Source organism: Ahaetulla prasina, chromosome 4 (assembly GCF_028640845.1).
Source record: "Ahaetulla prasina isolate Xishuangbanna chromosome 4, ASM2864084v1, whole genome shotgun sequence".
Lineage (NCBI taxonomy): Eukaryota > Metazoa > Chordata > Lepidosauria > Squamata > Colubridae > Ahaetulla > Ahaetulla prasina.
Genome location: NC_080542.1, coordinates 108,873,404 through 108,899,411, shown reverse-complemented (window position 1 = coordinate 108,899,411; position 26,008 = coordinate 108,873,404). Strand labels below are relative to the sequence as shown.

The following is a 26,008-nucleotide window of genomic DNA, read 5'->3' as shown; positions in this document are numbered from 1 at the left end:
CTTCTATTGGGAATTTTTCATTTCTGGAAAAGGAGGTGGCTACTATTTATATATCAAGTATATATATTTAAATATATTTTACTTTATTCTTGCTCACTGAAAAAATGCTTTGAACATCTGCATTGTCAGGATGCATGCATGAGCAGGTAAATGAATGTCTTTTGTCAATATAAAGTGTTAGAACTTGGGCAATAAATTTATAATTATAAATTAGAACAAAATGAATATCTATTACCTGTTACTGTAATTATATTAATAAAATCACTGTTGACTGATGAAGACATGTGATATTTATGCTTGAGGGTTTGTAAAGGAAAACTTACTGATGGTCAAAATATTTGAGCAATTGCATTTTGGTCGAGATTTTTACCAGAAAGATAGTATAATTTTCCCCGCAAATTCCACTTACATAAACTTTTTATCATTCTTGTACATGACTCAGCAAAGCACCGTCATCTGGTTTACTTGCTCACAATTATATTTTATCAAAGATAGCTATCAAGTAGTATGCATTTTATACAGTTCAATGCAAAAATGGTAAACAATTTTTCAATTAAGTTAGATCAAACTAATTATAGTAAGGTGATACTTTATTTCTCAATAACCACAAATCACAGCCAGATCTATAAACTATATAGGTTTATTTTTCACAAGATTGATGTTCCTGACATACAACACCAATCACATTTATTCTACATGTATGCCATACTTGTAAAAAATTTATTAACACAAGGAATCTTGTTTTTGAATGATTCCAGGCTGTTTTATGCTTAGAGAAATCCTCCTTCTAATTGCAATATGGGATGATAAGTTTGTATATTACAGGTCTGGTTGTGAGATGGTACGAGACTGGATTTTTTATTATGAAAACTATAAAACATTTCTTAATACTCTCAAAATTGTTGAATCTCTATTTTCTTATTTAACTTATTAAACTTACAGTGTTTTATCCTATCTACTTTATATTACTCTATATTATCTAAGATTTCTTTTTTTCTCTCTATATATCCATGCATCTGACGTTTGGAAGTCCTTTTGTACAAGTCCTTTTGTATAAGTGAAATCACGGTCTATAGTTCCACATATTATAGCTTTTTTCCCTCCCATGCTACATTTTGTTTTTACTGTGTCTTTAATGTCTTAATGTCCCATTGTCCAAAAGTTACTTGTATGGCCAGATTTGGTTGTGAAAGTCACTCACTTTTTGCTACAAATCACCTCTCAAGAAAGACAAGTTCCTGGGATCTTCTATAGCCATGTAGGCCTTTCTTGTCAGAATTCAGGGCTTTGGAACTGAAAGATGTCTTAGTCCTTCCGGGTTCTGACAAGTTGCTAGTCTCCTAATTCTCCTGCCGCACTCCCTGCCATTGATTTCCTAATGTATCACTGAAAATATTGTGATGGCTAATATGACTGCTACTAAAGCCAAGCTTCCTGGTCACCTGAGACCTCTACTACCTGGCTTTCCAAGGTCTCTACTTGTTAAATTTTTTCACCATCACATATCAGACTTTCACCTCATGTTTCTTCTAATTCTCCATTGCCTGCTTCTCTTCTATAATATCGCTAGGACTTCAGTATTTCTTATTCTTTTCTTTCTTTTTTATTTCTAAGAATGGCTACTTGCCACCCCAATCACAGACAGAAAAGCTTAAGCTTCAAGCTGGTAGGAAGCATGGGTGAAGTTCTTCTGGGCACATTCCCAAAATATGCCTATGGCACCTGTTCTCCCTTCCCCACCCCCATACACAATCCCTAGCATCAGCTCACAGCTCTTTTCTGTTAGATTGCTTGCCAGGAACTTCAACCACTTCACACACTGCCTTTAATGACCCACATGGACTTGGGTTTATGATGGTAGCCACTGCTAGGATTGCTGTTGCTAAGTGATGTGGTCATGTGATGTCTTGCTTTAAAATTGCATTGTTTAGCAATGAAAATTCCAGTTCCAACTGCTGTCATAACCTGAAGACTACTTGTATGTTACAAAAAACTGATACAGATTTTTTCCCACTTATTGTAACACATACCTTTTTATACTGTATAAAGAGACCATAAAGTAAAATATTTTTCTTTTTAATTTCCTTTGCAAGTATAGTTAAACTTTCAATTCCACTGTTAAAAGGTGTATTTTCTAAAGTACCCATGTTTACCTGCAAAGGAAAGACACATCCAAATTATTAATTATCAGAAATGTTTATATTTTCTATCGATACAAGGAGAAAGATCATGATTGCTATCTTACAGTTGATCAAATATTTTTTCTCTGAAATCTTATGTACATTTTGCTTGCAATTGTTAGCATGCTAACCATGGAATAAATACAAAGATTAGTCTATTTCTAAACAAACATGCATAACTGAATCCCATATCTTACCGTATCTGTTCTTTTATATTTTGTCCATCTTCATTTTAAACCATTGCTTTTTGTATGGAATAAGAAATCAAACAAAATATCCAATAAAAGGAAAACCTTCTTCTGGAAGAGCAATAAATTAAAAAACCAAGTAGCTAGTTGAATAATTTTGGTTTCCTTTTTACAAAATCCCTTACTTGTTACCACAATACTTCTAAAAATAAAATATTAATATATTGCACCAGATTGATCAAATATTTTATAAGCTGAAGAAAGAAACCTACCAAAATGAGAACAACAGGGTACAAAACCGAAGCACCTGTGTTTTCAAGTTTGTCTACCAGCAGTGAGACTTCCTCAAAGGCAGGCAGTTTATTCTAACAAAAAAGGAAATAAGATTCATTTTAGAAACCAAAGATATATTATGCTCCTTTTCTTTTAGAACTATGACATATGCTGAATCAGATCGTGTACATACCTACACTGAATTTAAAGTACTATTAAGATTTAAATTTCTCTTTTTCCAAGCAATTAGAGCCATAGAACTAGAACAGTTGAAAAGAAACATAAAATGCAATCTTCTTAAGGTCATTTATGTGGTCAAAAAAATAAAACATTCATAGTAGCATCTTGGGTCTGGATGAGGTATCTTCAGCATCATTAACACACCACCTGCACAGGATATAACAGTCTTTCTAAGAGCAATTTGTTCAGAAATTCATTTTAAAAGCTATAAATAATTTGGATCATAGTAAATTTGCCCAGGTAAGCCAAGTGCAAATTTATGTAAAAAAAAAAGCTAAAAAAGCTAAAATTGCTAACAAATTTGATGTCTTCCTATATGTGGTGAATTACTTACACCCTCTGAATCTGAAAGCATATATTTTGAAAACTTTATATCAAGCTCTACTGTTTTTTGAACTTAGAATACATATTTCCAGTGCAGAATGACTGTTGCTAGTGCAAAAACAGTTTTTCCAATCACTTTGAAATTGTTTCAAGCTCATAATAGCCTTGTTTCAACTTCGAAAAAAAATCAGCTCAAAATATTTCCAAAATGATCAACACAGCTGATTTCACTCTAAAATGCATCATATCAAATTTAAGCTATATTTTTCCACATTTCTCTGAATGTGGAAATTCAATTAACCAAATTGAATGACAATTTGGTTAACATATACGCTAGTACAAATTTAAAAGAAACATTTAAGTAATACTATGTGGCTAAAATATTGTTTTTAAAATTACATAAGTCGTCTTCCCCCATAAACTATTATTTACTTTTTGTAATACTTACTTTTATGTAAATAAAGTTGTAGTATTGTCTTAACAAAATATTTTGTAGATTGTCATTTTTATGAAGGGTAATTGCTACATTTTTAACATGCTGAAAAGAGAAATAGAAATTGTTTAATAAATTCATTTCTAAAACTTGTTAGTAATGAATTGCTAAAACTGCATGTCTCAACTGATATACAAATTGTTCACTGAAGAATCAAGGATATTATTTGCATGATTTATAAGTAATAATTAATATTTCATTATTCAAAGGAAAAAGAAAAAAAAGAATCACACTGCAGAAGAGATAAAGCATTTTGCAGACTGTTTTCTGACCAACGTTTATTTCCTTATTAAAAAATGTATATAAACACCCAAAAGGAATGTAAGAAATATTACAGAAACTTGTGAAACGTTTGAACTCATCAAATTTGCAGATGACACCAAGCTGGCAGGAATAGCCAACACTCCAGAAGATAGGCTCAAGATACAGAAGGATCTTGACAGACTTGAACACTGGGCGCTAACTAACAAAATGAAATTCAATAGTGAAAAAAGTAAGGTTCTACATTTAGGCAAAAAACCCAAAATGCACAGGTACTGTATATGTGGTACCTTGCTCAATAGTAGTAACTGTGAGAGGGATCTTGGAGTCCTAGTGGACAACCATTTAGATATGAGCCAGCAGTGTTCAGCAGCTGCCAAAAAAGCCAACACAGTTCTAGACTGCATAAACAGAGAGAGAGAATCAAGATCACGTGAAGTGTTAATACCACTTTATAATGCCTTGGTAAGGCCACACTTGGAATATTGCATTCAGTTTTGGTCACCACGATGTAAAAAAGATGTTGAAACTCTAGAAAGAGTGCAGAGAAGAGCAACAAAGATGATATGGGGACTGGAGGCTAAAACATATGAAGAACAGTTGCAGGAACTCGGTATGTCTAGTTTAATGAAAAGAAGGACTAGGGAGACATGATAGCAGTGTTCCAATATCTCAGGGGTTGCCACAAAGAAGAGGGAGTCAAACTATTCTCCAAAGCACCTGAGGGTAGAACAAGAAGCAATGGGTGGAAACTAATCAAGGAGAGAAGCAACTTAGAACTAAGGAGAAATTTCCTGACAGTTAGAACAATCAATAAGTGGAACAACTTGCCTGCAGAAGTTGTGAATACTCCAACACTGGAAGTTTTTAAGAAAATGTTGGATAGCCATTTGTCTGAAATGGTGTAGGGTTTCCTGCCTCGGCAGGGGTTGGACTAGAAGACCTCCAAGGTCCCTTCCAACTCTGTTGTTATGTTGTGTTATGTTATGTTATGTTATGTTATGTTATGTTATGTTATGTTATGTTATGTTATGTTATGTTATGTTATGTTATGTTATGTTATGTTATGTTAACTGTGATAAAACCTAATAGAAGAGGTGATATATTAAACATGTTGAACACAACAAGTTCTTGACCAACAGCAACTTTTATATATTGTCTTTAAATGTTGCTGAGAATACTCACTTTCACATGATTCTTCATTTTTTCATTTAGGAGAAATCCCACTTGTACTGCATCTTCCTTTATGTCAGTAATAATGCAAACTTCCTGTGATATAGTGTCTGGCAAAGACAATTTAAAAGAAAAGAAAGAAGAACAAAAAGAACGGGAAGATTAATTTTCTTTACTATTACCTCATTTCCAAGATCCTTTAGTCTCCCCGTATAAAATCACAGTGTATATAGAAAACAGAATGTTTTTTATGACAACCATTAATATTAATGATATTTCCAGGCTTAAAATCTTGGCTAATTTTCTGAATTTTTATAAGGGGAATATATTATGGATTGTTCATGATAAACTGTACAAAAAGTTCCAGGAGTCAAAACAGTTGTTCTGGGCATGACTGTTTTGTCTTTCATTCATAAAACTGATTGCTACTCCTGGATATTCACAAGATAGCTTTGTATTTTACCAAGTTCAATTGGTTATTCATTTCCACATTAGACAGATTCTATAAGCTACTTTGTAGTGGAGTTTTTTAAAAAATATTCTTTATATAGTAAGATAGACATGAGTTAAAAGGGTACAATAAAGTTGTTGGTTTTTCTTTTGTGTGCTTCCAGTTGTAGATAAAAACAAGGGATTCAATTGCTTTATTCAACACACAATGTTATACTTGTTCAATCATTCAACTACAATTTGTTTTTAAGTTTCTGTACATAGAAATTCTACTGGTCCAATGATTATCCTAAATTATGCTATGTGTGAAGAATAACTACCGTGTTTCCCCCAAAATAAGACATCCCCTGATAATAAGCCCAATCGGGCTTTAGAGCGCATGGCAATAAGGCCAAATGCTTATTTCAGGGTTCAAAAAAATATAAGACAAGATCTTATTTTCGGGGAAACATGGTACTAATAAAAAGTCTTCCTACCATCCAAGGGTTTTAGCATCAAAATAAATGTATAAATCTTCCTTTGATAGGTACTTTATTAATGGAGATGCTATCTGCACCTCTGGATAATCTTCTTCTAGATTATTGAGTTAAAACACAATAACTGGGACTAGGGAGAGATAGAACAACTACAGATAACATTAATGTAAAAGGAACATTTTTGTTTTAAGCATCATTTTACTTTATAGAAAAATGCTGACTAGGTGACAAGTCAAGCAGGACATACAAAGTTATGTAGTGCCTGCTGGCAATTCCCCTGTGAACATAAGACTTAGTGCTTGATTTTTAAAAAGGTAAGCTGAAACTGGAATTCAGGAGGTCATATCATCATAAGAATTTGATCAGCGTTCCAAAAATATTAATTCTTCACCTAATTTTAAACATACATTTTAGGGACTACCTTAAAGGCAGACTGAAATCTTCAAGCTTACTTGTTTCAACTAGAGGTTCAAAGATATAGTTAGCCTGAGGCAAGAAATCCTTAAAGAGATTCTTTCAGGATGTTTTTATGCTATCCAGGTTCTAACTACTTTTATAAATGAGTCATCCTAACTGCAGGATGAGGTTTCCCTATTTGTAGACTAATAATATAAGAAAAAGGAGAGACATGCGCCACATTGTCTGCACATCCAGCAAGTTGCTACCTGCTTTATTTCAAGTGCATTAAGACTTATTTTTATTAAATCAGTATTCTATTATTTTCCAATCTACATTTTTTTAAAAATACAAAAACTAAAAAATGCATAATTATTATTTGTGTGTGTGTGTTATGGAGTCCTTGGTGTTCTCTGAACTTGGTTGTTTGCTTGCAGATGTTTCATTGCCTAACTCCCCAAATCATCATATATAAAACTGTTTGTTTTTCTTACCTACATCAGTGTTCAGTTTAATAGAATGGAATGTATTCTTTGTCAACAGTTTATTCTGCCTACAGGAAAAACTTGATTTTTTTCCTGAAGCATTTATTAACTATATTTGCATAGATAGGATTACATTTGTAATTCAAAGTATCAAATAGAGCTCAAATAATTAAAAATAAGTGATATATTAATTTGTTCTAAATTATTTTAGCCCATGTATCTCAGTTGACTTACTTTAATTACTTTAAAGATCAATAGGATAAATTATAAGCTACTATTTAAAATGCCTCTAAAAATATCTATGCAAGCATTCTGTTTAGTATTTAGTTGTAATATTTATTTAACAAATATATATGGCCATCCATATATCCAGTAGAAATCTTAGGCAACAATAAAAGACACACACACAAAAACACACATTTGAAATAAGCAAACAACCCTTCCCAGAAACCACTTGCATCCATCCATCCATCCATCCATCCATCCATCCATTATCCCATTTATGGCCCATTTATAATTAAGACAAATGAATACTAAAGCAAATATCTACATATTCTTCACTTTTCCTTGTTATGTTCCAAAGTTTCAAAATAAATTGCAACTGGATTGTTTTCCATAGCTATCGTAACAGCCAGTTATTTTTGTTTATGCAAAAGCATTAGATTCTCCTTTTAATTTGTCTATGATATGAAACGTTATCAATAATGTTATGATATATGTGAGATCCATCTGTTACCAATGAATATTCAGTTTGGATCCAGATTTAAGATGATCCAATCAATAGACTTCTTTGGTGACTAAAAATGTCATTAAGTTGAATGATGAGTAAGAGTCCTCTTTGTAGACTTTAGTTCAGCATTCAATACCATCATCCCAGACACTCTTCTCACTAAGCTAAACCAGCTACAGGTACCTGAACAGACTTGGAAGTGGATCACAAGCTTCCTAACGAACAGGAAGCAGCAAGTGAAGCTAAGCAGGATCACATCAGTTACCTGTACAATTAGCACAGCCCCCCCCCAAGGCTGTGTGCTCTCCCCACTTCTCTTTTCTCTGTATACCAATGACTGCATCTCCAACGATCCATCTGTTAAACTACAGAAGTTCGCAAATGACACAACAGTGATCAGTCTCATTTGAGACAATGATGAATCCGCATACAGACAGGAGGTCAAACGACTAGCCTCATGGTGTGGCCGAAACAATCTAGAACTGAACACACTCAAAACCGTAGAAATGGTGGTAGACTTTAGGAAAAACCCTTCCATACTTCCACCTCTCAAAATACTAGACAACACAGTATCAACAGTAGAAACCTTCAAATTTCTAGGTTCTACTATATCGCAAGATCTAAAATGGACAACTAACATCAAAAACATCATCAAAAAAGGACAGCAAAAAATGTTCTTTCTGTTCCAACTCAGAAAGCTCAAACTGCCCAAGGAGCTGCTGATTCAGTTCTACAGAGGAATTATTGAGTCTGTCATTTGCACCACTATAACTGTCTGGTTTGGTTCTGCAACCCAACAAGACAGACACAGACTTCAGAGGATAATTAGAACTGCAGAAAAAATAATTGCTACCAATCTGCCTTCCATTAAGGACCTGTATATGCATGAATCAAGAAGAGGGCCGTGAAAATATTTACAGATCTCTCACATCCTGAACATAAACTGCTTCAACTCCTACCATCAAAATGACGCTATAGAACACTGCACATCAGAACAACTAGACACAAGAACTGTTTTTTCCCAAACGCCATCACTCTGCTAAACAAATAATTCCCTCAACACTGTCAAACTATTTACTAAATCTGCACTATTAATCTTCTCATCGTTCCCATCACCCATCTCCTTCCACTTATGACTGTATGACTGTAACTTTGTTGCTGGTAATCCTTATGATTTATATTTATATTGATTGTTTCCTGATTGCTTATTTGTAGCCTATGACTATCATTAAGTGTTGTATCATTAAGTGTTAAATTTGTACCCTATGACCATCATTAAGTGTTGCACCTTGATGAAGGTACCTTTTCTTTTATGTACAGTGAGAACATATGCACCAAGACAAATTCCTTGTATGTCCAATCACACTTGGCCAATAAAAAATCTATTCTATTCTATGACCCTAATGCACTGGCAAATTCAAATTTGGATAATTTGATCCCAGAAATACATAGCATTTACCTCACTGACTACTCTTAAAGGAAACCAATTATGTATCTTTCAACCATTTTCATATGAATAATTAATATGTTTTTCAACAATATAGTTAATATATAGTTCTATATATGTAATATAGATCTACAAATAATATATAGTTCAAGTTAATGTAGAATTGAAACTGTAGAATATGTGATGAAAATGTCTGGTTGATTTAATTTTTAAATTATTTTAAAATATTTAAATATTTAATATTTAATTATTATTTTAGAGATATCTCAGATGGCACATGGGTCAGAAATCTGAAGCCAGCATAATTGTTTCATTTAATTTTTTGAATTTATACATAACACTTTCTCATAAATAACTCAGTGCTTTCTTCATAATTTCTATTTGCTCTTATATGAGAAGAACTTAATGTACCAACAATGAAATTTTTATATATTTGTTTATTCATTCACTAAATTTCTGAAATTAACATCAAACTTAATATTAACCGGTGATTGCCAGTCTATTAAATAGTTACATTCACAGAGAAATAAGACTAAAAATAGACAAATAATGAAAAACCTACAATTCTGTTTTGTTCAAAAATTTAAAAGGTCACCACTCCAAATGACAGCAATATATTTGCTATTTGGGATATAAATAATTATAATAGTGTTTCTGCTCTTCACAAACACAGCATATAAACATGTACATATACATCATATCATTCATCAGGTATTTACACTAACTGACTACTAATGTAACTGACTACTAATCCCACTAATGTAACATATTAAGCAAAATCTACATTCTACCACAGCCCTCAGTGATTAGTAAATTTTTAGACTTACCAAATATAATTATAGAAATATTTTATTCTAATTACTGTTCTTTTTATATGCTGGAATTTTCCCCTTATTTGTAAAGCAGTCTCGGATAGAAGGAACTGCAAGGTTATCAAAAAGAATTGGTGAATGTGTCCAATGCCTAGAAGATAATTTGCAAATTGCAGAAACAAGGAAAAACACATACCTTTGATTAAACAATCAGCTGCAAAAAGATCCCACTTGTAAGTAACCTAAAGGATAAATAAGATTTTCTAGAGAAATCAATATATTAATATATAATTGCAAGCAGAACAATGTCCAAAAGCAACTGTTTACAGTATATGTAAGCACCTCTAAAAGATTTAAGATAGATTTTGAAACATTTAAAATCTATTGAACATTAATTTTGGCACCTTGCAAGAAAGTTTGTATTTCATTTAACAATAATATTTATTATAAGTTACAATTAATAAAGTAACTATAATTCATTCAGTAACAGGTATATATCTGAAAATTATAATCTTAATGAACAATATCATCAAATCAAATATCTTTATTACATTCTCTGATCAGTAAAAAAGAAATTTAATTTAACAAAATTTATTATCAGCAGGTAAAATCAATAAAGACAATAAAACAAAGGTATCTAATTGTTCAACAGTATCACTTGGTGAAAAAGTATCTGGCACCTAGTATGTGATTTAATATCCCTTAAAAAGTAACAAATTTATATCTAACTAGTATGATTTCAAATTTAGCAATAATGGGGAGATTATAACATATCTTAGGACATCACAGAAAGGACACCATAGAAGAGACATAATTAAAAGCAAAATTAAAACAGAGCGAAAAGTAAGGGACATAATAAAAATACAGTTTAAAAGGCAAGCTAAAAGGTGGAAGGAACGCCCTATATAGATGCAATGCCAATGAGATTTGGTTGCTATCTTACCACAGCAGAGGCAGCAGGCCAGTATTGTTAAAGATTACTCTTGATTTCTCAGATTAGAACCGGGGAGCAGACCTAGGTCTTAATACTTGACACATTAACTTCAAGCCTCAAGACTGCATTATTGGGTGCATTCTGGGCTACTGAACAAAATCCTAGGAAATTCAACTGAAGCTTCATAAGACTTTAGGTTTATATATAAGCCAAGATGTATCCCATACAACCCCAGTTCAACTGCTTTTGGAATGTAATTTACCTATGGAATTTAGTTATTGCTTGTGTGTTCTGTTGGGGAGCTGAAGTGGCATAATTTGCCTGTGCTGGTAATATCATCTACAAGTGTTCAGGTTTTCTAATGGTTCAACATTTTTTTTCTTTAATAGAAAGGTAAATAAAATAAATTCAATATATATTTACAAAATAGGACAATTAATATACAGTAGTACTCTCTGTGAACTAGTGGTTTCAAAAGTTCATGTTAGTTATTCTTTCAATATAATATTCGATATAAACACTTTAACAAGAATGAAAAACTACACCTGCCATTCTTGCTTTTTCCTCATGCCAGTCAAACCTGAGATGTACAGTGCACAATAAAGGGACAAGATCAACGCTTGATTATTTTCCTATTTTTGCCACCAAATGTTGATGCCGTTGCCAAGGTTATATGTTTTATTGGACTGTCCCAATCATCATCAGAGAAAAAAAAAGTCTGTAATTAACTTCTCTTATTTGCAGCTACTGCAGCTACAGTAGCAATATTCAAGTAGTGAGACTAAGAGACTATTCCCTTTTTCTAATGGAACTCTAAAGACTACAGTTCATTTCCATTTTCTTGTCCCAATCAGATATATAATTAAAAGAAACATGGAAGCTAGTCTGGCAGGCCATGAACTATATGTGCAATTTATAATCTATGAAAGATCTTCTGATAATTGTTCCAGAACATTACAATTTCTTGTATTGTGTAATTTTATATAAGCTCCAAACTTGTTATTGCATGGATTAAAATATAAAGAAAACTTTCCTGCTGTTAACCCTCAAAACAGAAGGATAAAGATCCTATCCATTATGTAATATTTTGTGTTATGCTCTTGTACAATGTTGTTCTATTAGCTTTTCTACCTACCTACCATATTACCAGAATATCTTCCATTTTCCTCTATGTTTTTTCTTTCAAGATGTTTAAATGTTACTACTGATGATCTTCTTTTTTTTCTGTTCAAAAAGTTTTTATTGGTCAAAAAAGGTTTATACAAATACATATCAGGTATGGTAAATTTTCATTTTTCTTATACAAGATAAGAATTTTGCTCAAATTTTAAACACATACAACAGCCATATGGCAAGCAGGTGACACGAAGTAGCTAAGTTTACAAATCTTACATACGCAATAAAGAAGGGTCAAGAATAAACAGAATATCATACAAAAGAGAATAAGGAAAACCAACACAATACCAAATATCTTTGTCACTTCCTAGTTTTGGATCTCAGAACTCTGGGTTCAGCCTGACCCAACTCCAGGGCCGCAACAGCGGCAGCCGCCTCCGCCCCATGGTCTATAACCTCCCCTTCTTCAATTCCTGGGTCATCTAATTCCAGGAGGGCTTTGTGTTCCTCCACGTAGGCCGTAGCCTCCATAATTGTACTAATTTTTTCGTAATGCCCTCCCGGAAAATCATCAATCCTCTGGCATCAGCCATCTGAAGCCTACTCCTTCTGGTACAATTTGCTTGACAAAAGTAATATTTCTTTCTCATTTCACGTACCTGTCTGGGAATCTGCCTCAGAATGGCTATCTCCTGCCCCTATAAGTCAGTGCCCCACTCCTATGTTTTCTAAGAATTTCATCTCGCCTCTTCTCACAAATTTGCCATGAACCACTCTGGGAACTGCATGCGTGCGTGCATATTGTGAATTAACTCTATAAACTCGATCCACATCCCAATTCATGAAATCAACACCTCTCCCAAGAAATTCTCCCAACAATTTAGTCACAACATCTCTCAAATCTTCTTGGTCCACTTCTTCCAAATTTTGAAACCTAAGGAAATAAGACATTTTATCCATCTGTAGTCCAAGCACAGCATTGCCTGTCGCCTCCTCTCTTTTCTGCACTGCCCGCATCTCACCCTCCAGACCTTCCACTTTCTGCTTGTTTTCTGCTGAGACTTGTTGAGTATCCTTTAAATCCTTTTGGATAGTCCCAATTTCTGCTCTTATTTCGCTTGGCCTCTTTGCAAATCATCCAGTTTCTTGTCCATATTAGATAACTTTTCCAGAATTCTCCATCTCTCCAGCAGTTGGTCTCTGACCTTTGCCATTTAAAAAAAAAATTTCAAAATCCTCAGGCAAGCACAGTATCCTTGTAATTTCCTCCGGATCCACCAGGGGCACTCACAGGAGCAACGAGTCCAGAGTACAGTTAGTCAACCAGGAAGTCAAGGGAAGTGATGTCATCAAGATTCTCATAGTGAAGGCGGAAGCTGGACGCCACCACTGTTCCCCAGAGGAGGGGGCCTCAAACCTCCCTCCTAAATTTCTCCATCACCTCTTCTCCAGAGCTCCACAAAACCGTAATCTTCTTATTTTAAGTTCTCCTCTCTCCAGAATGACTCGTGCTCCTTCCAGCCGCAGGGGAGAAAACCCCCGCACTCCGGAGCACTCCACTGCCACCGATATCCCTTCCTTCTCCATTCCTCAATTCTTCTCCGTTCCCTGTTCACCACCAGGCTGCTGCAGTTATAAATCCAAAGCCCCGGTGTCACCGGGCACAGCGGCCCAGGCGACGACCAAAGTAATGGCCGTGGCCTGTGGCCTCCAAACCCCGCCGAGCCTAGGACGCGCCAGCATCGGTCCCCCCAGTCCTGTATGTCGGCTGGGAGACCCCTGGCGAGCCGTCCGTGCGGCAGGCGTCCTTTTCGGAACACCTGGCCCCTGGGGGCCTCGGCGGCGGCCGGATTCGGGCACTGGAGGCAGGAGAAGCCTCCAGACGACCGTTGCCACTGGACACCGGAAGTCGTCTCTGATCTTCAACTGAAATATTTTATTAACCATAAGTATTATTTATTAAACAATATAATTAATGTGTTAAATTTAATAAGATGGCAGATGTTATTATAATTAGTGCTAATAACACCTAGCTATTAATATAACACTATTATGCTCTTACCTTCCATAAGTCAGGTGGTCCTTCAATAAGTTTAGCATTTATTTTGCTATATTTTAAAGCTAGATGCAAACATTCTGTTCCATAATCCAGATCATAATCACTACACTGTAGAAAATAAAAAGAACAAATTATAGAATATTTTAAAAATAAAATTTGTCATTTAAAATATGGCATGGGATCTTCAATGGATTTACAGAACTTCAACAAAATAGATTGTATTTCTCTATGTTTGGTTAATATTTTAAAAATATTGCTACAAATACAATACCTTCCCCCTCCTGGAAAAAAAGGGTAAATTCTGGGTATTTTTTAGAATCATACAGGAGTTTTTATCTGTGTGTGTGTGTGTGTATACACTTAAATGTTCCCTATTATAATGATAACAATTTTAATTGCTGAGCTGTAACTTTGAAATCCAACCCCTTTTTGCTCCACTGTGCTTCAATCAAATATTTATTAATATAATGTCTCATAGTACCAAGATACAAATGCAACTTAATGACTGGTTGCTTAATGACCATTCAAAGTTACAATACCTGTAATGCACTTCTGATCATAGCAAACTGCCACACAACTTCCCCTGCATAGTCAGATGATTGCAATCTGGATTCTTGGCAATCTGATTGCACTTACCACCATTTGTCAAGTAATAAGCTCACCATTATAATTGTTATCATTATAATAGAAAACAAGTTTTCACACATACAGAGATGAGAACTGCTGTATGGATCTAAACATATTTGAAATACTACAGACAATGATCACATAATTCCATTTGCAATCTTCTCTGCTGATTTCTCCAACGGCAAGAGATCAATGCAGGGAAGGTTGTAAGCTGTTTCCACCTGCTGAGAGGATTCCCTCTTGTCTGTTGGGAGATAGCTGAAAGAACTCCCAGCTGACTTGTGCATGCTTGGATTATGAGGGTCAATATCTGAGTTGGCAAGAGCTAAAAATCCTTCTTTCCCACTTCTGAGGACATCCAAGTTCAATACCTACTTGAATCTTGGCAGCCAAAATCCAAATGTGCACAGAGCCCAAAATCTCTTTCTGCCTCTTAGTCCTTTCCTTGGCCTGTCTCTCTGACCTTTCCCAGTCAAGAACTGTCTGCTAAAAGAGAATCTCAGCTCTTGGTTGAGAGGTCTGTATGTGTGTACGCGTGCGCCTGTGCACATGCAAACCCTAACCCTAACCTAACGCTAATGTCAATTTGGCCAATATTCAATTGAGTTTTAGCCTTCCATAAAAACTTTTTCATTAACTTATCCATTTAATATAGCTAATAGGAAGTAACCCTGGAATCTCTCTTAAAATATACATATAAATGTAATGTTCACTTAAAAATAACTAATAGTACTTGACTTTTAGTATTTGCAAGTGTATGCACTAAATAAAAATCTTTCCATAATTGAAGCACTTATAAAGAAAGTTATAAATTATAATTTATCCATTTTGTTTCAGTTAAGTAGCTTGTCTTGAAAGCTTTAAAGATGATACCTTGTACTAGATTTTAGAAATTAAAAATAATAGGGAAGAGTCTCTGTGAGGAATTCCCTCTTGCTCTGAATCTGTGAGCATCCATTATCTCGCTTTAAAATCAATTGGCAATAAGAAGCGTTCCTGAAGGCATCCTTCTGTGTAATTTAATAAAGATTTCCGCTACGCATCATCCAATGATAGGTTAATTATTTTTTAATTATTTCTGCTGAGTTGCCCCAATACTTTAAGTTTTGATTGTAATTTTGTAATTATTTTTTTATCATGGAATTGATCATTATGTCTCAGATCTTAATTCTAGAAAAATAGCAATAATTCTCTTTAACCCTTCCATGATTTTAAGATCTCTATGGATCCCAGATATGCCAGTTACAAACTTGTAAATTTAATATCAATTTGTGTAGAAATGGGTTGGAATTTCACTAATAATTCAAAGTCTGTTATCTTTTCTATTTGAAATAGTAATATATCTGAATTAATACAGTTCTATTCAGTCCATTAGGACTGAAGGAGCCATCATTCCTTCTTCTCTCTATGGCATAGCAATACATTGTATATAAGTTCATCCAGTTTTTCTCTCCAATTTTTGGAATTGAGCTCTTGTTTTGAAGTGAGTGAGGAAGATCTATTTAATTTATGGGATATTGTTAAAAAGTAGTATATTCACTAAAACAAATTTAAAAGGTTCAGACACAAATCATTTACCATGAACTATCTATATGAGCAATTTACACTGTCAGGGTAATTATGATTTAATAGCTGACCAACTGCTGTAAGGCTGTAAACTGAAATGATGATGCAAATCAGCAGGGTTATCACTTTAAGAGGCTGTCTATATAAGAGAGGCCCTGTGAGAGGGTCTCTCTCCATGTGTGCTTCCTTGCTATAGTTGATGATTGATTGCCTGACTTTGTCTAGTATGTGTATGTATATTTTTTGTAGATAAATCGCTATTTAAAAGACAAACCTCTGTTCACTGTATTTTGCTCCTGGGTTGTTTCAAAATAGTCACATTGTGTGCACTCTGACATATATTTGAGCAGGATAGAAAGCAATCATGAAAATCAGAAATCAGGAATCCTGACTCCCTCTCAGCCAAAAGAGAATTGAGGGGCAAAAATACGAGGTCAGAAAGTGGATAGAAGGGGACCTTTCATAAGAAACAAGCAGAATTAACTCGAACTGCAACTTTGCCAATGTCATTTCTAGTTCCATTCCCACTGGTTTCATTCATTCTAAATTTCCTATGTGTAGCATTTGGAAGTAGGGCAAGCAATAAAACCTTCATCTTCCAGCTAACTCAGTTATAGATGGATAATGACACACAGGTGGTAACAGGTAGATATATCCTTGGGAAATAGTAGTCTGCTCCTGTAGCAGGAGAAGGCGGCTGCCTATCCTGAGATCTACCTATATTCAAGCACAACCAAATCCCTAGCCAAGAAAAAGAAACACTACAACTTCTTCTTTAAAAGAATAACTCATTTGGAGCTTTCAGGTGAGGAATGGCATTTAATACTAAACAACTAAGTCAGTTGTTCTTATTATTATACTGAGGGCAAAAACCAAAATACTTACCTGAAGATATGCTTGATGGATTTTATCAAATAAGAAAGCCTGAGGCATTTCACTTGCTCTGTACTTGGCACGATCTAGTGAATGGTCTAAACATCCCTCTGTAGTGGAAGCAATAACCGTGGAAACAAGAGGACGGATTGCTCCTGCTGCCTAGAGTACAAAAAAATATCAGCTTTAAAACAAGTCAAATCAAATTAAAGAGTTTAAACTTCACATACATTGTTTTTTTTTTGTTTTTTTTTTATTCAAAAAGTTTTACAAAAATTTTTTTCCCCCTTTCCCCCCAACCCCTCTCCCTTCACAAACCCCCTCCCCCTCCCCCCCTGGCTTCCCGGAACAAACACAAGGTATAGTTAAAAATAAAACAAACATATGCTAAAAAAAAAAATTTTTTTCCCAAAACTATTATACCAATTCTCCCTCTCTAGCTCTGACTTCCTCCTTACATAACCAAATCCTTCAAAAAATTAACAATAAACAATAATAAAATATATAAATCAGTAGAACAAATTAATCCTAAAATATTTAAAACCAGCTAAAACATAAAAATCCAATCCAGTTCAGAGAATATCTCCCTTATAGCTTCTATAACCATATAACCATATAATTCTTTCGGGGACACAAATATTTTTGTCTATTAATATTTTAAAAAAACCTTGTTTCAAAAATAATACTATTGTCTCTTGCCATTTTTTTTGGTGCATTAATCTCTGTCTTTCCTTCGTTGCTCCTTTTAAAAAGTCAATCACAATATTTCCTAGTAATTCCTTATGTCCAGAAATCCAAAAATTACTGCCGTATATTCCATCAGTCCAAAAAGAGAACTCTTGGGAAACATTAAGCTTGTGAGTCTTTTCCATTTGAGGACAATCTCCTGTAGCACAAATTCAGGCAGCTCATCCAAACTATTTAAAGAAAACTTCTTTAGATCACCTTGTTTCTTCACGATCAAATCTTCATATTTATCCACTTTTATTTGTATATCCTCCATTCCATTTTCCGAATAATTGCACTGGTTAATTTGCTCCAAACTCTCATCCAAAACGTCCCCATTTTTTATCAATTTGTATTTTGAATAATTAAATACATTCTTTCTGTGTAGTCCTGTATAACGTCCGAACCCTTTCTTCTGAAAGAACCTCCATAACAAAATTCCTGCTGAGAATCCCCTTGTAACGTACTTAAACAGCGTAATATAATCCAACAGTCCACAGTCAAACACAATAAGATAAAATCTCCATTCAGTTTCGATTCAACAGCAAAGCTCCCTTTGATGTATCGCTCTGCTTTCAGTTTCTCTAAAACGAAACTGAAGGGGGGGAGGAAGTCAGAAAATCAAAAATACTTGCAAACCAATAATTGCTCCTCACATTCGTTCCTCCTGCTTTTCGTATCCACAAAAAAAATCAATTGCTAGCAGAAGTGGACATCTTCCTCTTTTCCTGCTTTTTCAGGAGCGCAGAGAATACTGGAGGTGGGGGAGGGGTAAATAAGGGGATTCACCGTTCAGGACTTTGTATTACAAAAACAAAGCCCCTAGGGGAATCTACCCAATTCCTCCCCCTTGCTCTGTCTCTCTCTTTCAACCAGAGAGAGAAATGAAGCCGGGATCAGTTGTTAAATCCGGCTTTTACGGTATTCAATGCGGAGTGCCATAAACTGGCACCCAGCGAGAAAGATGGCGCCACCCAGAAGCCTCTTCACATACATTGTTATACATTATTATTAGTTAGCCGAATATAGATACAGATTAATTCCATGTGAATAAACGGCACACCAGAATTAAGTAAACAAAATATTTATAACAAAATTATTCAATGATACACAAATAATTAATCCAAACTCTTATTTGTATTTTCTGTATTTTCTAAATGGAAAATTCATTATCATTATTTGATGATTAAGCTGATCATCAAATTGACGTATTTCATTACGCTAACTCTTAATATTGATTGAATGCTGTTGAATGTATGGCAAAGTTTCTTTGAATTTATGTACCAAAGAGTTTCTGAACAATACTGAAAAATATTGATGGCTACGCCTTCAAATAGAACGAGATTATATTATCAAATGTGTTATCAAAAATAACTTATTACAGCGATCATTGTGAAACAGTTTACTTATATTAAAACTTTTAATTGTCTATATATTTCATTTCTAGTTCATTGATAAATAACTATAAAACATTTGTTTGCCTATTAAATTTGATTTAATAGCTTTGTAAAGGAGTACCGTAACATTAGATTAACTTAATTTAGACAAAGGATAGTGCTTGAAACATTTATACACTTTTAATACTTGTTTTTAAATTACAGGCTTCTGTATGTATATACATATATTTATAACAAATACACAAATTCTGTCACCAGGATATCCTTTATAGATATCATATGCTAAGCATTCATGAAAATGGTGAATTAATTTCTAATATAAATTAGAATGATATAAATAATAAACTCCAATTACAGGAAATGGTTAGTAATAAGGCTGAACTTTGAGAACAAGTTTCTTTCCCCTATCTAAAATTCAGCTCTATTTGTACAAGCATAAATAAAATGCAAAAGTACATTAACACTATGTAACTCATGTCATCAATTGTCCATTTCATCAAATTAAACATTAACATTTCTAAAAATAATATTCATATTAATATGATTTTCAACTTTAGCACAAAGATCAAAAGCAAAGTGGGGGTTGAAATCACCTTGACCTTATCACTAACTTTATCAGGAAGGTTTTATTCAGATTCCTTATTTATCCAATTCTGCCCACTATTTGTTCCTCTTGTTGATAGAACACTGTCAACTGGAACTAGAATTTACAAAATTGAAACAACTTTTATTTGACAGCATTCATAACCATGTGTTACACATTCTACATTCAAGCAGAATTAACTGTGCACTTATTTTTGCAACAAGTAGGAACATGTACTTCTGTTCAGACATCCATACTCTCACAAATTATATATCCAAAAATCAACATGCTTTACCCATAACTGTAATTATCACTTCTGCTAGCAGAACTGTCTTAAAGAATTACTTCTTTTACATTTTTAGAAATGCCACCTTCAAAGAAAAAGCAACCACAATTATGTGACTTAAATATTTCAGTTATTTTTCAGAAAGTACATATTTTGTATAATGAACATTAAATTGACATTGGATTTATACCACTTCTTTGGCATTAAACTGATTCTGTAATTATTTTAATTACCAACAAAACTGAAAATTAATTTGTAGCAACTAGAGAACCAACATTTATATGTTGCCATATTGCTTATCAGTAAACCCATGGTTATTACTTCGACATCACACCCACATTTATTTTGGACACTTTTTGGATAGTCACTTGTTTTTAAGTTTTAGTATTACTGTGGACACATATTTTCAGTGAGCATAGTCTCAGACTCTCAGTGCAAGACAAGAAAAAATACCATGAACAATTATGTGAACATTATATTATTAATTAGACATACAGTGGTAATTTGAGAGAGGGGAAAATCTCTCTATGTTTACATGATTTTATATACACATCTCCCCAATTGCCTTTTTCCTATAAAGTCCCAAATTTCTATATATTTTTCTTCTCGTAAGGAAATACCTCTATTTTTTTTAACAACCAAAGTTCAGGGTGAGACAGAAATAAATTAGCAGGAAACATTAAACTGTAATTTGACTTGGATCCAGATCCTCTTGTACTTTATCTAGACCTATGCAAATCTATTTAATCTGTTTACTTTTTCTAGATTGTCTGTTGAATTTATTTCAGACATAACTAGGTCTGCATCTAAATCATTTTCTTGAAAGATGCAGTTTCATACTGCAGATACTGGAAATTGCAGAATAGATAATAGCAACCACACATAATAACATCCAGATCACCTTTCCCAGTATAGTTCTTAAAAACAAGAAATTGTGAATAGATATTCAGTGAAATACATTGCGCTGTAAACTGTTAGTTACAATTCCTAAACTTCTTTAAAAAGTTTCCAATGCAAAAATAATGATGCTCTTCAGAAAAAAAACTATCTACATGGTGCGGCTGAATTACCCAAGCAGTTATAACACCAACCAAATTTACTATTTACTAAAAATAGATGACTATGAAAACATTATGATTTTCTTGTCTGCAAAAGAGTCGAAACACAAATATAAGCAACTACCACCCAGGATACTATTATCTGAGAATGAGGGAAGTTATGGCATCTGGCATTCCTGATGGTTTGCAGTTGCATCCAATTTGTTGTGTTGGCGTCTTTGACACACGAGGTGTTGTTAGTCTCTCTCCTCAAAAGACCATTCCTGGATTCAACAATTTTGAACAATTATCATCATAGCTCTAATATTTTTTTAATATTACAATTACAGAGCACCTAAAACAAGGGATTATTTGGACCAATTTCAATCAGATTTCAGAATAGACAGAATTAGACTTCTACCCTAATGGCATTCCAGAACTCCTTGAAAACTTGGCTATCCTCCAGGCATCAAGGTAGGATGGATTTAGTTCTCTTGTTAAGATGTGCGTTTTGTATATATAGTGTGTTGCTGAACAGATAAAGGTGATAAAGATAGATAGATAGATAGATAGATAGATAGATAGATAGATAGATAGATAGATAGATAGATACACAGACAGACAGACAGACAGACAGACAATTGATATATAGTGATATATTCTGTATTTGTATAAATCAATTTAGCACAGCAACTAACAGATTATAAAAGACCTGAAACAAAAGATCTAGTTTTTGTCCAAATAGGAATGGAAAAAAAACTATTAATTTCTTTGCCCAGAACAAACCTTTACCTTAGCTTGGCTTCTATCTAAGCACAGAACTTTAAGTCAGGTCTGCACGACATGCACCCTACCAACAGTTTTAAAAAGTAATAAATTTACAGCTGCTGCACTGCCAGCAGTCCCAGTAATTATGCAGCTCCACCGGTTAACAGTTGTTTGCACTTTCAATATAAGTGACCAATGAGGATTTTTAATTTATCAATGTGGACCTTTTTCCTCAAAAAGTTAGCAGGCATACTTTGGTTAATGGAAAGTACAGCTAGTAAGAGAATTGAATGGGATATAATGGAGTCCAGATAATTTATCCATATTGTTCAGGAGGTAGTAGAGGTAAACAGTATGTAATACTGTGCAATTATCAAGAAAATTGTAGAGAGCCTGGCTGCAGCTACATGAGAATGTGGAGGAACATTTGGTGCAAATGCAAACTTTATTTATTGAGTTGGAACAGCCTGGAATGAAGATTCCTGAACCTCAGAAGATGCTGTTGGTGTTAAATAGTCTGGATGAAATGTGGGACATAGTTTCGGCCGTATTTGAGTGCAAACCACAGCAGGAATTGCGTACGGAGGCCTAAAAGCCTGTTTAATTTGTGAAGAGCAAAGTCATTTTAGAAAAAGCCTTAAGAAGAAATTCCTGAGGTGGGGGGCCAAGGAGCAGAGAGTGAAATGTAACAGACTGGTTGTCTGCAGAGACCAGAGCAACAAACAATATGTCTGCAAAGAGAAAAGTAGTAGAAGAGACCAGAATACAACCCAGCAAAGATTTTCTAACAGAAAAACCAGGAACAACGGCGGTGTTTCATCTGTGGTGAAAAGACACATTTGAAGAAAAACTGTTTGCAAAGGAAGAAAATCAACTGATGGATAAGTTGCTGTGGCAAAAGTTAGCTATTGTAATAGCAGAGACAAATGGTTAATAGACAATGGGGATAGTCAAACAATAGTTAATAATTCTAAACTGTTTTTCAGAATGGATCCAGCTAGAGAAGATGCAGTAGCCTTGGCAAATGGGCCAGAAAGCTAAAGTCATTGGAAAAGGCAGTGTGGGATTATCTGGAGGAAAAGTTTAGTAACATATTGTGTGTGCCTGAAATGGAACATAACTTACTCAGTGTCTCTAGTTAGACAAGCAAGAATTTGAGACCACATTTGTAAATGGGAGGTGTCTCATAAAGAGAAATGGGAATGTAGGATAATCTTTTTGTGTTGCAGGGACAAAAGGTTCAATGGTTCAAATTCCAAACACTTGGAAATGTGGAATGTAGAACAACATGATTCATGCATTCATCTCTTGCACAGAAAGCTTGGTCATGCCAGCTTCAGAGTATTGCAAAAGATACAACAGTTTGGAGAAGAGTTAAATTTAAAGGAATGTAAGGCATATTTGGATTGTGCAATATGTAAGTCATCAAAATCCAAAACATTCCCAGTAAGCAAGGGTAGCACAAGGCAGACAACAAGAGCTCTAGACCTGATACATGCAGATTTGGTTGGGCCAATGCCAGCCAGTTTGGGAGGAGCAAAATATGTGCTGGTCATTGTAGATGACTACAGCAGATTTGGGGTCTGTTATTTACTAAAGAGTAAAACAGACGTGCTACAGAAATTTAAGCAATGGGTAAGCTTCGTAGAAAGAAGGTATAAACAAAAGGTATGTCAGCTGCAAACTGACAGATTCAGAACTCATGTGAAGTTTTCAACAGTGGTTGGGACAGTTAGGAATAAAACACAGACACATTAATCCGTATGCAGCAGCTGAAAATGGTGTGGCTGACTGGTGGAATGGAGTCTTTAAAACAATGAAGGACTCACTGTGGAAAATTCTGGTATGAGCAGGTCATATTGGGGTGCAGCCCTGTTGACTGCTAATTATTTAATCAATAGGCTGTGGAGTTCCTCTATTAATAATACTCCATATGCAGTGCTATATGGGAGAAAGCCATCTCTGGCACATTTAAGGGTTTTTGGAAGCAATGCATGGGTGCATATTCCAAAGGCAATCAGGAGAAAAGGTCAATCAAAGGCTAAAAAGCTTAGATTTACAGGCTATGAGCCTGGCTCAAAGAGCTATCACTTTAGCAATGAGAGCAAAAGAATAGTGATTTCCAGGCCTGCTAGCTTTGCAAAGCAAAACTGTAACAGAATTGATACCCATTTTTGGAATGATCCACTTACTGATGGTGATCCATTGAGTGATGGTAACTCAGTGATGGTAACTCACTTAGTGATGATGTCAGCATTCAAGGAGGAGAAGCTGAAAAAGATATGACGCAAGAGAGGGCTGAAACACAGCAACAGTCAATGCCATGCAGGTCAGAGCGATGGAACAAGGGGATTCCACCGGTATTCTGCTAGTAAAGTAAAGATGTGTAATGTGTGGTGTGAGCCAAGAAACTATAAGGAAGTATTAGCGTTACCTAAAATTGAACAAGTAAAGTGGAAAGAAGCCATGGACAAAGAAATGAAATCCGTGGATGAACATAAAGTGTTCACATCTATGACTTTGCCACAGGGTTGCAAAACCGTAGGATGTAAATAGGTATATAAAATGAAAGGACTACCCAATAATGAGGTCCAGTATAAAGCAAGGTTAGCGGCACAAGATTTTTTACAGATGAAAAATGTGCATTATGATGAGGTATTCGTGCCTACAGTAAAGAGTGAAAGCATAAGGCTGACACTAGTGTTGGCAGAGACACGTGGCCATAAATTTGGCATTTTGACATAACTGCATTCCTCATTGCAGAATTAGAGGAAGAAATTTACATGGTTCAAGCACCAGGGTATGAAAGTAAAAAGCCTAACACGGTGTATAAATTGAACAAGGCCATTTATTGGCTGAAGCCGTCAGCCAGGAATTGGAATATCTGTTTAGATAAAGCATTGGAAGATCTTGGGTTCAAGAATTGCAAGGCTGATGGTTGCATACACACTGGAAAATTACAAGGTGGGGATTGTCAACTATTAGCATTTGGTGGATGATTTTTGTTTCTTTGCAAGGATGTGTCACAGGTAAAAGAATTTGTTAATAAGTTAGAGAAGCAGTTTGAATTAAAAAAATTGGGAGAAATACAAAATTATATTGGTGCGGAGATACAAAAAAACTGAGAAAGGTGGTTATATTCTCACTCAAAAGAGAAAAATTGAACAGCTGTTGGAAAAATGTAATATGAAGGACTGTAATTCTGTTCCAACACCTGTGAGCACAGATTTTATTAACAGTTTGAGTGAAGACAAAAGTGAAGCCTGTGATCAAGAGATATTTCAGTCAGCAATAGGGAACCTCTTATATCTGTCACAGTAGTCCAGACCAGACATAGCTTGTGCAGTAAGCATCTTTAGTCACTTTACTGCTGCACCAACACAATTGCATTGGATGGGTGTAAAAAGGATTCTCAATATTTGAAGGGAACTGTGAATTTGGGTCTTCAAATACAGGTCTCTGAAGAATTAAAATTGAAATGCTATATTGATAGTGATTATGCCAATGATATAAAAATCAAAAAGTCCAATTCTGGGATTGTGGTATTATTTGGAGGGGTGTTAATTGGAAGTCCGGAAAGTAAACAACTGTAGCCATTTCTACTGTGGAGACAGAGGTAACTTGGTACGTACAGCTATTACAGGATTTAAATATAAAAGTAAACGAAGCTTTTAACAGCATATGAGGATAATGCTACCTACATTAAAATGGAAATAGGTGACAGAGTAAAAAATGGAAGCAAACATGTGGACATTAAATATTGTAATATACAAGAAGCCATCAAATGTAAATTAATTAGCTTGATTCACTGTTCGTCAGAGGACATCTGGCAGACATAATGACCAAGACATTGGGTGGAGTGCACCATGGGAAGAATATTAAGTTATTCAGTTTTATGTCTATTCCAGTCAAGAAGGGAGGAGTGTCAGTGTGTGACAGAGTTCTTGAACTGGAATAGGCATAGCAACAAGGCCAGCCAATGGGGGCTGCTTGGTGGTTCAGACAGCTAGAAGCCTTGGCATTGCTCAGTTCAACTGTTCTGTATATAGGAGACTTTGTCTCTGCTGACCCGGCCTGGATATTGTATATATGCCTTATGTGTTATTAT

At 34.7% G+C, this 26,008-nt stretch overlaps 1 protein-coding gene across 3 annotated transcripts in view; it reads right to left on the bottom strand.

The window, feature by feature from the left end:
• The window catches only part of CRPPA (CDP-L-ribitol pyrophosphorylase A), a 71,623-nt gene that overhangs the window by 14,805 nt on the left and 30,810 nt on the right, over positions 1-26,008 (bottom strand). For all 3 annotated transcript variants that reach the window (XM_058180512.1, XM_058180508.1, XM_058180511.1), the window contains exons 3-9: positions 17,116-17,265; positions 14,041-14,145; positions 10,125-10,170; positions 5,145-5,242; positions 3,654-3,743; positions 2,641-2,733; positions 2,031-2,153 (exon numbers count right to left, since the gene is read on the bottom strand). In XM_058180512.1, the coding sequence (XP_058036495.1) occupies positions 2,031-2,153; positions 2,641-2,733; positions 3,654-3,743; positions 5,145-5,242; positions 10,125-10,170; positions 14,041-14,145; positions 17,116-17,265 (705 nt within the window). The remainder of the gene's footprint in view (positions 1-2,030; positions 2,154-2,640; positions 2,734-3,653; positions 3,744-5,144; positions 5,243-10,124; positions 10,171-14,040; positions 14,146-17,115; positions 17,266-26,008) is intronic.